The 16,922-nt window shown below is 38.4% G+C and overlaps 1 protein-coding gene across 1 annotated transcript in view; it reads right to left on the minus strand.

Annotated features, from left to right (window-relative positions):
- Window positions 1–16,922, minus strand: part of LOC138176134 (protein kinase C theta type) — a 132,747-nt gene that overhangs the window by 45,263 nt on the left and 70,562 nt on the right. The window contains exons 12-13 of the mRNA XM_069106902.1: window positions 12,934–13,025; window positions 10,046–10,108 (exon numbers count right to left, since the gene is read on the minus strand). Coding sequence (XP_068963003.1) covers window positions 10,046–10,108; window positions 12,934–13,025 — 155 coding nt within the window. The remainder of the gene's footprint in view (window positions 1–10,045; window positions 10,109–12,933; window positions 13,026–16,922) is intronic.

Raw genomic sequence — 16,922 nt, forward strand, 5'->3', positions numbered from 1 at the left:
ATCAGGAATGATTCTTTGTTTAAATGTCTTTTGATGGGCTGATGAAACTTATGATGGAAAAAATGGACTTTAATATGAATATTTGACATATATCCAACATCATGGTTAAGTTCCTTTGGATACATTTCTCTATGGATTGTTTAGTAGGAACTGAAATTTTAAAGCATTTGTACACTTGTAGCCAGAATGCTTGAGTAAGCTAGCATCACTTTTTTTCTTTGCTCCTTTCCCACTACCACAATGAATGCCCCCTATTATGGAAGTGGAAATATTGTGGGCTGCAGATGTTATATCAAATCATGTACTGACCCTACTTATCTCCTTTACAATAGACACTCACTCATGCTTTAAGGACATTCACCTTTCTATAGGCTAAGAGGCTCAGAGAATCTCTCTTTTTTTGTTTTTTATTGTTCTATATTATTTCAGAGCAGCTCTGGGATAGAGATGGGAGGAAGGATTCGATCTATTATTTCATTTCTATATGGAACTTATGGGCGAGAAAAATTCCTCAACCAATGCAGGTCAGCATCTTCCCTGCAAATTATTGTCACAGAAGTTGCCTGGAGTGCTGAGAAGCTGTGATTTTCTCAGAGCCCCAGTGTGTGTCAGAGGTAAGACTTTAAACCAAGCCATCTTAGTTCTTAGGCCAGCTCGCCATGATGCCTGCTGCTCCCATTGGATTCTGATAGTTTATAATTAGTTTACTAGTAGGAGTATTAAATTTAAGCCCTTGGTGTGAACAACTATCTGATCAAGCAACTTCTCATTTTAATGAATGATAATCTGTCTGATAATTTTGTAGCTAAAAATTGTGGTGTCGGAATAATGCACATTTTATTTCAATGCTGTAATTTTACACTACTGTCTTCAAAATAGACCTGTGAGAATGCAAGTTGTCGGCTATAATCTGCCAAGAACTCAGAATTCATGAGACTTTGGGAATATCTGTAAAATAAGCATGTGTTCATACATCCCTCTGAACAGTCCTGGCAATGTGTTAGTTAGGTTTGACTCAGCTTTCTCTTTATGTCAGGGCACTGATGCTGCATTTGCAAGTGTGAACAGAGACAATTTTGAATGCTAACATTCAGCAGGCTTAGGCTTTAACTTTGAAATCGGAAAGTAAGCAGTCCTGAATGACAAATCTGACACTAATCAGCATGGGGTCTGCGTGCCCCCCCGATACAAATTTAAAAATAAATGAAACAGTCTTAAGATCTAAAAATATAGTAATTTCTGTTAACCAGTGGCCTGGGAGAATTTAAAATCTCAGTAGTATGCAAAAAGCCTTTAAAAAATCACTAACCTAAAAGAAAAATAGCAGAACCTTAGGTCTAGAAGTTCTAAATCTCAACTTCAGCTTGAAAGATAAGTTTCAGCCTTGAGAATTTAGCAATTCTCATTTGTTAACCATGTAATCCTAGAGTCCCATTGTATCTGCCTTGATGTTCTGTGAGAAAATAATACCAGCAGAATTTGAAATGAAAATAAGAATGGAAGCACTAGACTTGAACTCAGGGGAGATTTGTTCAGGACTTGAATTTGTCTTATCAACCACATGAACAGAGGTGGGTCACCTGGTCTACTGGTCCTCACTTTCCTTATCTGGACTCAGTAGTGCTTAACTCATAGACCTGAGTGAAATATACCAAGTGTGAAGAGTCTTCTCTCCACTTAGCTCCTATATCAATTTTAATTGTCTTTTTTGGGCCTAGATTCAGGGAGACTCGTGGTGGTTTTTAAACTTAATTTTACAGACTTTGAAATCCTGAAATGGATTTAGAAAAATAACAGGAATCCTTCTGTTTGGACAAGAAGCATTGGGAACACTGCTTGAGGGATCTGGTATCCTTCCTCTGAATGATTCTGGTGGATGTTTTGTGGTCTTGGGTATCTAATGTTTAAATGTGTTCATGCCAGCTGATGTGTCATGGTTTGGGAAGGTTTTTTTCCTTAGCAACTGGAAAGCAGAAGAAAGTTTAGGAAGTTAGAATGTCAAAATGCTGATTTGATGTGGGGAAAAAATTTCCATTAAAATTTTGTGTGCTTAAAAAAAAGTGGAAAAAATAGCCATATGTATGAACTGGAATTCAGAGTTTGTCTAAATATGAGAATATGGAAATTATTTTTGGATTACAAAATCTGATATCTGAATTTCTCCCATGGAAGGATGGTAACTTAACAGCTATTTAATTAAGAGTTGATTTGCATCTAAATTCATTCACATTTTCTAAGAACTTGTTTGAAAATCTGAGTTTGCAGGCCCACCATTGAGTGTCCAAAACAAGAGCACAGAACTCGAGTCCTCTTAGAAATAACGTAGATCATGAGGATGGAATATTTGAAATGTAATCCAAGTGGAAAACTGGGGTGGAATGAATTTATTAATAACAATGTTAATACAGATCTGATTGCCAATTTATATACACACACATACATACATATACAAACAAATTATGTAAATATGTATTGTGTGTGCATGTAAATATGATTTACATTATATTTACATTACATTACTTCATTATGTAAATATGACTTTTCCTATCATCTTTATGTAGATGATATCCCCACTTATTTTGGTACCCCTGATATATATATATATATATATACACACACATATATACATAGCATGTGTATATACCCAAAGAACATAACGTTATGTAACACCAACGTTAATAAGTAAAAGAGAGGAGTCAGCAAAGGAGATAGAGAGAAGTGGGACTGAAGTCCGTCATAGAGTCAAGGGAGTAAAGTGTTCCTTGTAAAAGGGAGTGTTTATCAGTGTCAAAAACTACAGAGGTCCACGAAAATGAGGACAGATCATAAGGCCAGATCTAGAACAAGAATGACAGTGGTGTGCTCTGAGAGCTGTTTCAGTTTGGTAGCAAGGGTGGTGGTCAAGATGCTCTTGGAATAGAACTCAATATGAATAAGGAGTATAATGTGTAGCTGAAAATCCCAAGGTGGTCCTCTCTGACACCCTGAAGTGGGTTACACTGTTTTGATGGATCTAGAATTTCAGCAACATAGGTACTCACTTCAATGGTACAACTTGTAATCAATCCAAATGTCTTCATCCTGTATCAACTCTTATCCATGTCTTTCTGTATCTCCATCCAATGTATGGAGGCACTTCCTGAAATGCCTCCTGACAGTAACGTGTTTATCAGTGGAGCACAGACTTTCAGTTATTCTTCACCTTTGCTATGTGACCAGTTCACCATCTTTTCCTTCACTGGTTAATGTGCGACAATCCATTTACAACTATCATGTATCTCTTTATTGGTCTTTGGGCAACCCACAGTTCTGTTCTGAGATGGTGGTATGATAGCTTCACTGGAAGAACATGAGGGAGATGAATTTTTGTTTCAAGAAGAGTCTTGGGGTAATTCAAAGTGTTGTAAAAATATAATCTAGACACTTCAGCTCCTTCCATTCAATTCCAGGCCTAGTTCACTGTCCATGTTGTTGTATCTGTCCAAGGAATGTGTAGCAATGGACAAATTTTATGGGATGTGGGCCCAACTGCACACCATAGTTTGGACAACAAGCATTCACCAGATATTTGGTTTTTATCTATGTGTAGTTAAGCTTAATTCTTTTTATTTTTAAATTTTTTTTAAGCAGTTGGGGTTAAGTAACTTGCTCAAGGTTACACGGCCAGTTATTTCTGGGTGTGGTGCTAAGTATCTGAGCCCGGGATTTGATCCCCAGGTCATCCCAACACTGGGGTAGGTGCTCTTACTTGAGCTTAATTCTTTTGAGTGATTTTGAATACAATAAAAGTAAAGGCTTGATGGAATCATTAGACTATTGCCCACAAATAGGGGAATCTGGAAGACCTCATGCTCTGTAGAGAACTCCTCTTTTTTTTGGTCTCTGTGATGGACATTTTTCTTGGTTAGTGGCGACCATCTTTGGTGAACAAGTTTAAACTATTTTATGCCTCATTGGATATGAATAATCAGAGAGTTATTAAACTAAGAGTTTTGTTATTGTTTCTTTCAAGGACTCTTGTATGTTTTGACATATGTTTGGGAGTTTCCTTATTGAAAAGAGTCTGTAAAAATGTATATATACACACATGTGTATGTATATTATATATAATCTATTTACCTCTCCTTATTTTCTGCAACAGATGTTTACATATAAGTCGCAATTATCTCCATAGAGCTATTTTAGCTGGTGTTCACCATTTGTAAGGCAGGATGACCTGTTTCTAGTTATCTTTGAATATCTGATAAAAACTAACTCCTTTGTCTCTTCAGTAAGAATCTGTGAACCATCCTGTCATTTAGTTGTAATTTCCTTTTGTCCTGTATTCTCATTTATATTAGAAATGCTGATTGTTATGACTTGGGTCTTCTAGTAATATTTTGATTCCCTGCACTCTGGACAAAGGTCTCACATTTAGAGCACCAAAAGTTATTAATGTTAATAAACCCCCTAAAAAACAGTGTGATTGTTAGTACCTTCTACTCCCGTTTCATTCATTCTGCCACTGTTACTGAAGAGACAGAATGAAGTCCCACAGAGCTGAGGCCACCAGATATCTTCCTTTGTATGGGTTGCCACTGCCGAAGAATTAATCACCTAGAGGCCATCCTACTGATAGCAGGCTACTTGTACTTAGGCTGATTTTTAGAAGGCAGCCACGAACATCCCTGGGATTGTATTTAAAGTTTAGAACCCACTAGCACTCATACTCTCTTAGCATAGCCTTGGAGGACTCTAGGTAACCATACCATGATGAGTCACTTAATTAGGACTTTTGTGGAGATATGGGATCTACTTTAGAAGTACATTAGAGGGGCGGCCAGGTAGCACAGCGAGTAAGAGCACCGGCTCCAGTGTTGGGACGACCTGGAGATCGAATCCCGGGCTCAGACACTCAGCACCACACCCAGAAATAACTGGCCGTGTAACCTTGAGCAAGTTACTTAACCCTGATTGCTTAAAAAAAAAAAAAGAAGTACATTAGAAGTACAGCACCTATTGCCTTGGCTAGATGACATTTGGAGATCTGCTTCTTATTCTGTTGTGTCTCTTTTTAGAAAAATATTTTGACAAGTTGGACCATATCCAGAGGAATATGAACAAAATATTTAAGTATTTCATAGGAGGATCCAGTGAAAGAACTGGTTATGTTTAGAGGGTGATAAGACAGAAGTTTTCAAACAGTTGAAAAACCTTTGCGGGGAACAGGATCAGAAATATTCTGCCTGGCCCAGAGTATAGAACTAAAACAAATGGGTAGAAGTTCTAATGAAGTTCAGTTCAACTTATGTTGAGATTATTTTAAGAAGCTTAGCTCAATTTATGGAAAAACTTCCTAACCATTAGAAATACTTCAGAGTGGAAAGGATTGCTTTGTGATAATGCTCCCCCCATCACATGAGGTTGTCATGGACCACTTATTGGGAATGTTGTAAACAGAGGCTACGATTTAGCCGAGAATTAGAGAAGATCTATAAAGTCTCTTTTATCTCAAAAATCTATGGTCATCAATTTTATATTCTGTGAAAACTCCCTATCTCTTGCTACCTTGGCACTACTTAAATTTTATTTTGTGCTTAAAGAATTAAGAGTAGTTAAGGGAAGCTAGGACCTTGCTTAGTCTGCTCCTAAAAACAAACAAAACAGAGCAGATGAGTCAGAATGTACTTAGGAAACAGTAATTTCTTAACAAGTCATTCTTCTCAACAACCTCAATTACAGTATCTACACTAAATTATTTGCCTGACAACTTAATTAGCTTTTAGCAGCTACTAAAGCTTCAAAAACATACTGTATGATGCACTCATGCATTTTTAAAGATATTACCCCAAAGAAAATTGAGTTTTTAAAATATAGATGTGTGTGTGTGTATATATATATGTGTGTGTGTGTGTGTGTGTGTGTGTGTGTGTGTGGATACGTATGCACACACACATTCCCATCAATCGAAACATGAAGATTTTATGTAACCGCCAAACCTGAATACAATAATTATAGTATGATATGATGGACTGGGAGTTAGGATCATCTATGTTCTAGTTCACTTATTTCTCTAACTGACCCTGTTTATCTTAGAAAAGTGATTTTCCTTTTCTGGTCTTCAGTCTTCTACAATGCTTTTCAACTGCAACATTATATATAATCCTCTTTTGCTAACCCTCATTAGAAATCTGTTCTGAAGGTTTTCATTTTTCATAGAAAAGATACACGATTTTGACAAATACTGTTTCAGTGGGTTTTTTTTTTTAAAGTTGGTGAAGCTATAAAACTATCCCATAAGAACAGTTTCATAATCTGTATCCGAAGAACTTTTGCTTCATTTATTTGTCATTGTCAAGGTCTGACTGATTATCACAGTGACACCTAAGATGAGCTATTCCATACATTTTCCTTTTCTCAAGTCCCCAGGACCACCTCTAATTGCTTTTGTCTCAGCAGAGGATCCCACTTCCTACTTTACTGAAAATATCAAGGCCAATAATCACTGTAAGGCTCCTCATCACTTCTCTTCCTTATTTCTAAACCTCTCTACATCTTTCCCCATCTTTTCCTTCTTTGCTCTAGTCTCAGAGGAGAAAGAAACTTTGCTCTTTGTCAGTGTTAGCCCCTGTACTTGTATTCCTTATCCTGTCCTTCCCTTCTCCTCTATGAATTTGACTGATTATTCTCTATCCTTTTCACTGTCCACCTCTATCTGTTAGTTCATTCCTGCTACTTACAGACTCCAGTCTCCTCTAATTTTAACAAAACCTCCCTTGAGTTTGCCATTGTTTCAAGTTATTATTCCACGTCTCCTCTCTTCTGTTGCCATAGTATTTTAGTCAACTACAGTCTGTGTCTATTCCTTCATTACCCACCCAACTTAATTTAATTCAGCAGCATTATCACGTATATGTTTACAAGGTGCCAAGCACTGTGATAGGCCAATAAAGGCCTAAAGGTACAAAGTAAAAAATGAAAATAGTCCCCCATCCCAAGGAATTGACATTATTCCTTTATCTCTTATTTCTATGCAGTCTGTTCTCTAATCCTACTAGGTTGCTCAAACTGCTTAATCAGGTCATTAATAATCTCATTTTCTATATCTGATGACCTTTTAAAATTTTTCATCCCCTTTGATATATCTTCAGCTTTCAAGACTGCTAACAATCTTCCCCCATTCTCCTTAGATAATTTTCTCTTCTCTCAGTTTCCAAGACAGCCTAGTCTGCTTGTTACTTGTTTGACCAGATAAAAGGAGTCTTAGTCTCCTATGGTTCACCATCTTCTTCTGACTCTAATCATGGGGATTTCCTAAATCTGTAACCTAGGCCTGATTTTTGCCTTTGTCTCTCTTTATTCTCTTCTTTGGTGATCTCCCTTGTTTTCTGGAGTTTAATGATCATTTCGGTGTGGATGACTCCCAGTTCCAGATTCTGCCCAGAATTCCACCTCTGCAACTTAATTGTCTTCTAGACATTTCTGTCTGGATTTCCCAGAAGCACCACAAATTTACCTTATCTGTGGTACTTTGATCAGACTAGGTACCTTCCTTGGAGGGAGAGGGTTGGGGGTGGGGATGGGTAATGATGTCATAAAGACAGAAACAACTAATCAATCCATAGGTGCAAACCAGTTATCACTAATGGAATAAATCCCTACCTTTCCTCTTACATACCTTATTCATAATTTCCCTTGATCACCTTGGATTGGTGGCAAAGGGTGCCAACTCCTTTTGTTTGTTTTTTCCCCTGGGCATAAAACAGTATAAACACCAAAGTTTCAGCATCATTAAGACCAGTCTACAGGTCTAGTGGAGTTGACCATATTTTTGATATGTTGACTTGACTATTGGGGTTTTTCTTTTTTGAGATCAAACAACCAGTTTGATCTCAGGTCTGCTGGCCTGTTCTATATTGGTATAAAAAAAATCTGTCATTTTTTTATCATCCATAATTATACCTGGCTAAATTCTCTGTGAGTATGGGTTGTGATTGTCTCTAGAACTTGGAAATGGCTGTGAATAATGTCTAAAATGATTTATTCCCTACCCTTAAACTTTCCCTACACCTTTTCCCACTGAAGATACTACAATCTTCCAGGCACTCAATCTTGAAACCTCAGTCATCTTTGACCCTTCCCTCTCTCTCACTCCTTATATTATAATCACTTGTCAAGTCCTAATGATTCTCCTTCTACAACTTTTCTTGGCGTCTGTTTCCATCTACTTTATATTATACTTATTTATATTCATTCTCCCCCTCCCCTACCTACTCCTAGCTCTTATAAAACAATCCCCTTGAATGCATGGAGTGCGATATTGTTCTATCTCTAGTACTTAGTATAGTACCTAGTATATAGCACAAACATGATAAAAATTTGAAATTTATTGTCAAAATGATGTTCCACATAAGTATGTTTCCTGAATAATTAAAACTAAATTCCTTTAGGCACCCAAAGTTCTATTTAACCATTCTTGATGGAAATCTTTCTAAAATTCATTTAAAACTGTTTCTTAAATAGAGTACACTGATGTGTATGGAAGGAGACTAGCCCTTCTTCTTCTTTCTTCCCTGTACATATTTTCAAATTATCTGAAGCCTTTGGATTAATCTGGAAGAGAAATCTTATCAGCCTTTCTTTAACTGTCAGTTCCAAAAGGAGGCCTGCTCCCTTTTCTCTAGATCATCCCAAGAAAGGCCTTCTACATGAAGTAATTAGGACAGAGACTACACTAGGGATAGGAGCTCTGGTTTGATCCACATTAATGAGATTATGGTAATCATCAAACTAAGGAAGAAAGAAATCTTGATTACTTCTGGGGAAGTATCTCTACCTTGGACCTGTTGAAAATTAGCATCCTTAAAGGGAGTGATCAAAAAGAGACTAAATGGTTTCAGGAAAATGATTCTTTTAATTGTATGCCAAAAAGTGAAATGACTATTGGTTTTTTTAAAAAAAATTAAATTTTAGTTTTTATGATGCAACCTGTTAATTGAACTTTACCTGGAGTATGACAACTATATTTTATCTCTTTGTGGAGTTTCATTTGTTGTTTGTGAATAATATAACTGTAACTGTGGAATGGTTTGTGTTAGAGATTTTCAGAGTCATAGGGTAGGTTCTGGAATGTCTGTCTTTGGTACTGTTTTTCTCTAAGCACAAATGCTTACTCAAATTTAATACAAATTGTTCTTGGCAGGTTTGTGTCTAAAGTGCGGAGTACAGAATTTCTTTCTGTGGTGAACATAAAACCTTTTTTGTTATTGTTGTTAACTTGTTTAGTCATTTTCAGTCATGTCTGACTCTTCGTGACCCCATTTGGGTTTTTCTTGGCAAAGATACCAGAGTGGTTTGCCATTTTTTTCTCCAGCTCATTTTATAGATGAGGAAACTGAAGCAAACAGAGTTAAGTGACTTGCCCAGGGTCACACAGCTAGTAAGTATTTGAGGTCAGATTTGAACTTAGGAAGATGAATCTTCTGCTTCTTCTTTCAGTGACATTTCCATTTTTTCCTCCCCCCACCTTTAGAACATTTGACCTCTTATAGAATTGCATGCAAAGAAGCAAGAATGAAATTTTAAAATAGAAAAATTGTCTCCAACATAAATAGATGTGAAGAAGCAAGCAGCACCAAGGTGAGGGGATAAAAAAGAAAGGGTTAAGAAGATGAAGAAATGATGGAAAAGGTAGTAATATGGTACCATTTTTCTGGATAGATACTAAATTCTGAGAGGCAGGGTGGCCCTGTAGATAGAGTGCTAAACTTGCAATCAAGAAAGCCTAGTTTCAAATATTGCTTCATTGTACCATCATGGACCAAGTCACTTAACCTCTCTAAATTTTAGGCTAAGAGTGCATAATAGAGAGAGCTCCCAAAATGACAAAATCCCAGATTCTTAAATCACTGATGTATGTACACAAGATATAGGTACAGAATATCCAACCATGAAGGCATGCTGCCTCCTTGCCAAACAGATGGTCAGTCAGTTGGGTCAGTGCAACTCTGATGAATTAAGCAGAATTTTTAAAAAAACCTACTAATTTTAAAGGAACAGAACATACCTGTAGATGATACCTTTGGAATGAAGGAACTGTAGTCCAAGAATTATTTCAGCAGCATAAAACCTGGGGGGAAGATTGAGAACCAGGAATCATTACTGAAGCATTTTAAACAACTGTTTTTCCAGGCTACTTTTGAACTGAATGGCATATACATTTTTTTCTTTTGTGGTTTTAATAAAATTATAAAAATTAGATTTTCAGAGATGACCACTTATGATTAGAAATATCCAAAGTATTATCTTTAATATTTTAAACATTTCTTTGAAGCACATAGGTACACAGCTGTTCTTAAGGAGTTCAAGTTACTAGGCTTGGTTAAATTTACACTACATTTTCAGAGTATTAAAAAGCATCAGATGTGATTCTGAGCCATCAACAATGATCTCTGCAGGATTGTGGAGGATGAGAAAAGATGCTACAGAACTGGTAACAGGCAGATGTTCTGATTTTCAAAAAGTAAACAAAGTGGAGTATGCAAATTATACTCTGATGTGTTTGACTTTGACACCTGGCAGGATTTAAGAATATCTTTTAGAGATATGGCTTGTAAGCATTTAGAAAAGGGAAGCAGTCAGTGATCATTGGGAGTTAAAAAAAATTTGACAGAATAACCTTGTTTCCTTTGCTCATAGTATAACTAGGCCAGTAAATCAGGGAAAGGGCAGCTAAGGTGGTGCAGTGGATAGAATGCCAGGCCTAGAGTCAGGAAGACTCCTCTTCCTGAGTTTGAATCTGACCACAGACACTTCCTAGATGTGTGACCCTGGGCAAGTCATTTAACCTTGTTTGCCTCAGTTTCCTCATTTGTGAAATGAGCTGGGGAAGGAAATAACAAACCACTTCAGTTTCAGACGGTACAACAAGATCAGAGAATGTCTAGACGCAGCATTTCAGCAAAGCATTTAACAACAATCTTTCATATGGTCCTTGTGGAAGAGTTGGAAGAAAGGCTGGATTGCTGTCATTTCGAACAAGAAGAAAAAAGGTAGGCTAGATGATAATACAATTAATTTGACTCAGACTTGGTTAAAAGTTGGAGCCAAAGAGTAATCATCACTGAGATCTCAAACTGGAGATAGTTCTCTCTTGGAATATCAAAGGGAACTGTCCTTGGTTTTGTGCTGTATTTTCATCAGTGCCTTGGATGAAACCATAGAGGGCATACTTATAATATCTCTCTTTTGCACAAAGCTAGAAGGGTTAGATAATCATGCTTGATAAAAGACTCAGGAACCAATAAAATCTTGTAGATTAGAACTATTCCGTAAGAGGAAATTTAATAATGATGTACATAAAATCCAATGTCTGGGTTTGAAAATAAACTGTTCTAGTACAGGAAAGTAGAGGAGTAGCTAGATAATAATATGTGTGAAAAAATACAGAATCAATTAATAAACATTTATTAGGCACCTCCTATGTGCCAGGCACTGTCCTAAGTGAAGGGATATAAAAAGAGGGAAAAGTTAGTCCTTACCCTCAAGGAGCTTGCCATCTAGAATTTAGGTAGATTGCCTGCTCAATCTGAGACAATGGGATGTTAATAGACAACCAAGCTAACATGTTCTCAGGCTGCACTGAGAGGCCAAGTATCCATAATGGAAACTAGTTCCATTAATCTTTGCCCTCATCTGATTATGTCCTCTGGTGGTACATCTGGTGACTTCTGTGCACATTTTAGCAGAGACGTGGACAGACAAGTATATTAGGAGGAGGGTGACCAAGATGATGAAAGAACTGGTGCCCATGCCAAAGAAGACTGGATACCTTTAGTCTGGGAAGGAGAAGGCTCAGGAGCCCATAAAAATTGACTACAAGTATCTGAAGGGCTGGAATCCTTCCTGGAAGGCAGGGATGAGACTTGCTCTGCTTGGCCCCAGGGGGCTGAGCTAATAGCAACAGATGGAAGACATAAAGGCCGTTTCTGGCCCCATATAAGGAAAACTTTCTTAACAATTACAGTTTTTTAAAAGTAGAAATCTGCCTCAGAAGGTGTAGTGAGTTCTCCTGTCACCAGAAGTATTCAATCAAATAGTTTCTAGATTGCCACTTTGTGGAGCATATAGTAAAGATTCTTATTTAGATCTTGATTGGAATAGTTGAGTTTTGAGATCTCTTTTGACTTTGTGTTTCAGTGACATGGAAAAAAGAGGATTTGAATACAGAGCTTTTGTCTCCAAGTCTACTGTTCTTTCCATGGTGCCAGACTTCAACATTCTTCTTTCCCCGCACCCCAAGCACTGAGTCCAGTCAAGTTGACCTAAACTCACAGGGTACTTGTCCAAATTATGTAGAAATGAACATAGTTACAAGCTTGGTAAGAAATTAATTGGCAAATTTAAAGACCAGGAAAGGTAAAACAATAAAGGTTCACAGTGGAAGCCTCACAAGAGAGTGCTTTCCTATTGGACACATTCCCCGAGGTGGAATTTTATCCTGGAATTTGGCTGTAGTGACTGGGAAAATAATAACTAGGGAGATGGTATTGCCCTCAAAGGAACTGAGAGATTTGGAACAAAGGCAGATGCAGGGAGTGAAGATAATGAGTTCTGGTTTTGGACATGTTGAGTTTGTGATGACCATGGAGAATCTGGTTGGAGGTGTGCAGCAAACAGTTAAGGAGAGAGAACTTCCAGTGACAAAGTTCCTTTTACCAATGCAAATAAAGAGTCATTATGCAATTATTATCATTTTAGAGAGCTGCTGGCATCACTAAGAAAGTAACCAAACCAAAGCTACCTAGACAGGGTAAAGTTTTCCTGACTGAGGACATTTTTTTTTTTTTATCCATTATGCTTGGGTTGAGTTAGTGCTTTCTGCCCTCTGGTCACTCAATACACATTTAGCAGCCACGGTAATGAGGAAAATTCTAACCATTAGATGGCACTTACGTGGCCCTACAAAGATCAAACTTGTGGCAGTTTTGGATGTGGTACATCAGGTCTCCTCCATTGAGATATTCCATCACAAAGAAGAGGTTTTCCTAAGGAAAAGAAAACAATGGTGACTTTTTCTTCCCAATACAAGAAAGTTTAAGAATTTCTTTTAAAATTACTTAAATATCTTTAAAGGAGGGGAAAATGTTGAAGACCTTTATGAAGAGAACACAAAGTACACAGAGTACACAAATGCAAATAAAGCTTACATTACCCAATGACTCTATTCATCCCACCTAAGTGCTGTGCAGCATTTCAGTACATCAGAAGGGTGGCAGGTATAGTGAGTGGATTATCTGTTCACTTCTCTTGCTAATGTGGGAAGCCTTTGATTTAGACTCAGAAAACTGGGCTATGGGCAAGGGTGTTGATCTAATTGAATTTGTACAAAGGGCAGACAGAGAAGCATTCATAAATGCACTATAGGGGCTAATTAACTGGTGATGACTAATTGACAGTAGGTGTCCCAGTGAGAAGAACCTTTTGAAAACTGAGACTCCAGACTATGGGAGTAAGGCATTCATCATATTGAGTACCTAGTCTGCATAGATTAGTAAGTTACTGAGAAGGATACAAGATGAAGATGTGGTCCCATCCCTCTAAGAACTTAATATATAACTATAGTATAAACAGGTAGTTTGAACATACAGTAATCTCGAACAGGGCTTCTTCAATGTTTTCCACTCCTGACCCCTTTTCATGTTTTGTCAGCACTGGCTGGCACTGAGGGCACACACAGTGCAAAGTGTGCATGCTGTGTGTTCAGAACCAAGGCTGCAGTGAAGTTGCAAGATGCAACACAGGTAAGTGCTGCCAAAAACACTTCGGATTCATTACGTGTTTGATTTTGAATCAGTTTCTGGCTGTTGCACTTTCAGAAACCTTCTACTGTTGCCAAATTTTTCATGACCCCATATGGGGTTGAAACCCACAGTTTAAGAAGCACTGATCTAGCATATGAGAGATGGAAGATGATCTTATTTCAGAATCTCAGAATCCTAGAGTTGGAAGGAACTCTGGAGGCTATCTCATTCAGCTCATACTTTAACAAAATCCTATCCGCAGCGTCTCTGACAAGTAGTGATCCAGTCTTTGCTTGCAGACTTCTACTTCCTAAGGCATCTCATTCCACTTTTAGGTAGTTCTGTAAGAGAGCAGCTAGATGCCTCAGTGGCTAGAGCCCTGGGTCTGGAGTAAGAAAGACCTGGCTCAAATCTGGCCTCAAGACATTCACTAGCTGTGTGACAGTGGGAAAGTCACTTAACCTCTGTTTGCCTTAATCCACTAGAGAAGGGAATGGCAAACCACTCCAGACTCTTTGCCAAGAAAACCCAACGGACAGTGTTGGCATGCTATTGTCCACGGAGTCACAAAGAGTCAGACATGACTGAGAGCCTAACCAACAACTGTTAGGAAAATTTTCCCTACATCAATTTGAGAGTTTTGTCTCTGTGGCTTCTACCTCTTGCTCCTAGTCCTGTCCTGGTCACTCAGAACAAATCAGATTCTTTTTTCATGTGACAACCTTTCAAATATTTGAAGACAGAATGTAAGCTCCTTAAGGGCAGGGGTATGTCTTTTTTTTTTTGTATCCCCAGTGCCTAGCACAGTATTGACAACTGGGAAAGACCTTAGCTTAAAAAGGCCAAGGTCTCCCACAGTGTCCAGGGTCATCTCTAGTCTTCCTGATTGATATCATGCCATTGGACCCAGATGGCTCCAGAGGAGAAAATGAGGCTGGTGACTTTGCATAGACCTCCCTCACTCAAATCCAATTCACTTGCAAGTCATGGCATCACCTTCCTGGTCTTCTTTGAGAACAAAGAACAAACAACAACTTGTTATACAGTTGGTATTTAATAAATGCTTGCTGATTATTTTCCCCAAAGTCCCTTCCTATCTAGGCTAAATATTTCTAGTTCCTTGAGCTAACCCTCACATATGATACCTTGAAAACTTCATCATCCTGATCAGCTTTTTGCTGATTGGTATCAACTTTTTGAACTTAGGCGTGGCCTTTTCCATTTATTGATAATAAGTTTTATCCTATTTGATTGGGCCTTGTGTTCTAGCCTAGATCTAGTCAGAATCTTTCTGGGTTTTAACTGTCAACCAATGTGTTATTTATCCCTCCAAGCTTCAAATTACAAGCAAATCTGGTAGATTTTCCATCCATGACGGTTTTCAAGTCATTAATAAATATGCTGAATAGCACTGAGAGAAGGGCAGATATTTGGAGTCTATTGACCCAGTAATGAAATGGTCAACTCTGGGGTTGTTCATGAACAGTGATTCCAATCACTGGTCATTTATTTCACTGCTCCCCACTGCTTTCTACCAGGAATTGCTGCCTGAACAAGCCTTTACCCCAGTTCTGATTAACACGGCACAATGTGTCAAACCATCTTGGTTAAGACCCAAATCAATCTGTAAGAAGCCAGATGCTATTTGCTCCTCAAGAAGCACAGGATGGCATAGGGCATAGGATTTTAAATATAGGTCTTTTCGACTCCAACACCAACACATTACCTCTAATGCTCACTGTGCAACCACAGGCAGTCACTTAAAACTCTTACCTTCAGTGCCCTCATTTGTAAAATGGGGGGGGGGGAAGTTAGAATAGATTCCTTCTTGATAGAAATTTATGTTCTGCTGACCCTAAGATGAATAGGCACCTGTAGCAGTGACTAAATAGCAGCATGATACAGTGGAAAGAATATCAGATGGGGAATCTAAGACTTGGGCTCCTTGGGTATGAGCATGACTATATCAGTAGAAGCTGGGCCTTGGTTTCCTGATCTATTATGAAGAGGCTAGAGTAGCTGACCTGTGAAGTTCCCTCCACTTCAGTCTTTCTGTGTTTTTCCTATCTTTTTTGGGGGATGATTTCTCCCTCTGAGGGCATCCGGATAGGAGACGAGTTAGCTAGAATACTGAGTGAACAGGTTTGACTGGTACAGCCACAGCTCCTCAAAGATGCATGTGATAAAGCCAGAGCCTGGGTATTGTACTTTACTCCACTGCCCCAGCTTTTTGCTGGACAGGCACAATTAATCTCAAGTTCCCCCATGTCCTTGACCACCAATTACAGAAACAGCCTAGTTTTTCTGGTTCTTACAACATTATTATCTTCTCCCCTCCCCAGGACAGTCTCTGGTGCCAGCTGGCTCTTTGTCTAAAATTCTATTTAAATTTTGAGGCTTAAGAAGCCCTGGGCCAGGTGTGGGGAGCTTTGGTCTCAAGGCCACCTGTAGCCCTCTAGGTCCTCAAAGGGCTGCAGGTGGGGGTCCCTGCCCTGGGACCTTGACTGCAATGTGAAAACTGTTACAAAGTTACCTGTGGCTGAGGGAGTGGGGGCTGCACACTGAAACTGTTTCTTATATAGTTATATAGTATATATTATATAGTAATAAACTGTTAAGTACCATCCCCATTCGGCTCTGCTGCTCTTAAAATGAACACTTCTGCACTATGTGGGAGTCTGTATTACTTTAAAAAGTAGATACAGTGTACTCTCAAAGCTTACAATGAATATTTTTGAAGAAACAACTGGCCTTCTGAAGCGTGCAGTCAGGGACCCGTGGGGGTGGAGGGTTATGTGTATATGTGAAGGAGAGAGTGAGTAGGGAGCTAAGTCTGTATGCTTGGTAAGGGTGTGGGTTTAAGTGGGTGATGTGTGGAAGTGGGGATTGTGTATATGGGTGGGGATGATGAGTACATGTGTGTATTTTGAAACTGTGACAAGAACTTTTTCAAAGATTATTTTGAAAACAACAACAACAAAATAAAACAAAAACCTGAGTATTTGAAATCTCCAGGAGGGTAAGTCGGAGGCCAGAATTATGCCTACCCTGTCTCTTCCTACTATCTTCCTCTTCATTTTATAGATAGAGAAACAGACCATGAAAAACTTACAGCATCACAGAATTTGGGAGGTTGGAGGT

Source organism: Petaurus breviceps, unplaced genomic scaffold, assembly GCF_028583685.1.
Source record: "Petaurus breviceps papuanus isolate PSGF00001 unplaced genomic scaffold, PetGlider_PUasm1.0 81, whole genome shotgun sequence".
NCBI classification, from domain to species: domain Eukaryota; kingdom Metazoa; phylum Chordata; class Mammalia; order Diprotodontia; family Petauridae; genus Petaurus; species Petaurus breviceps.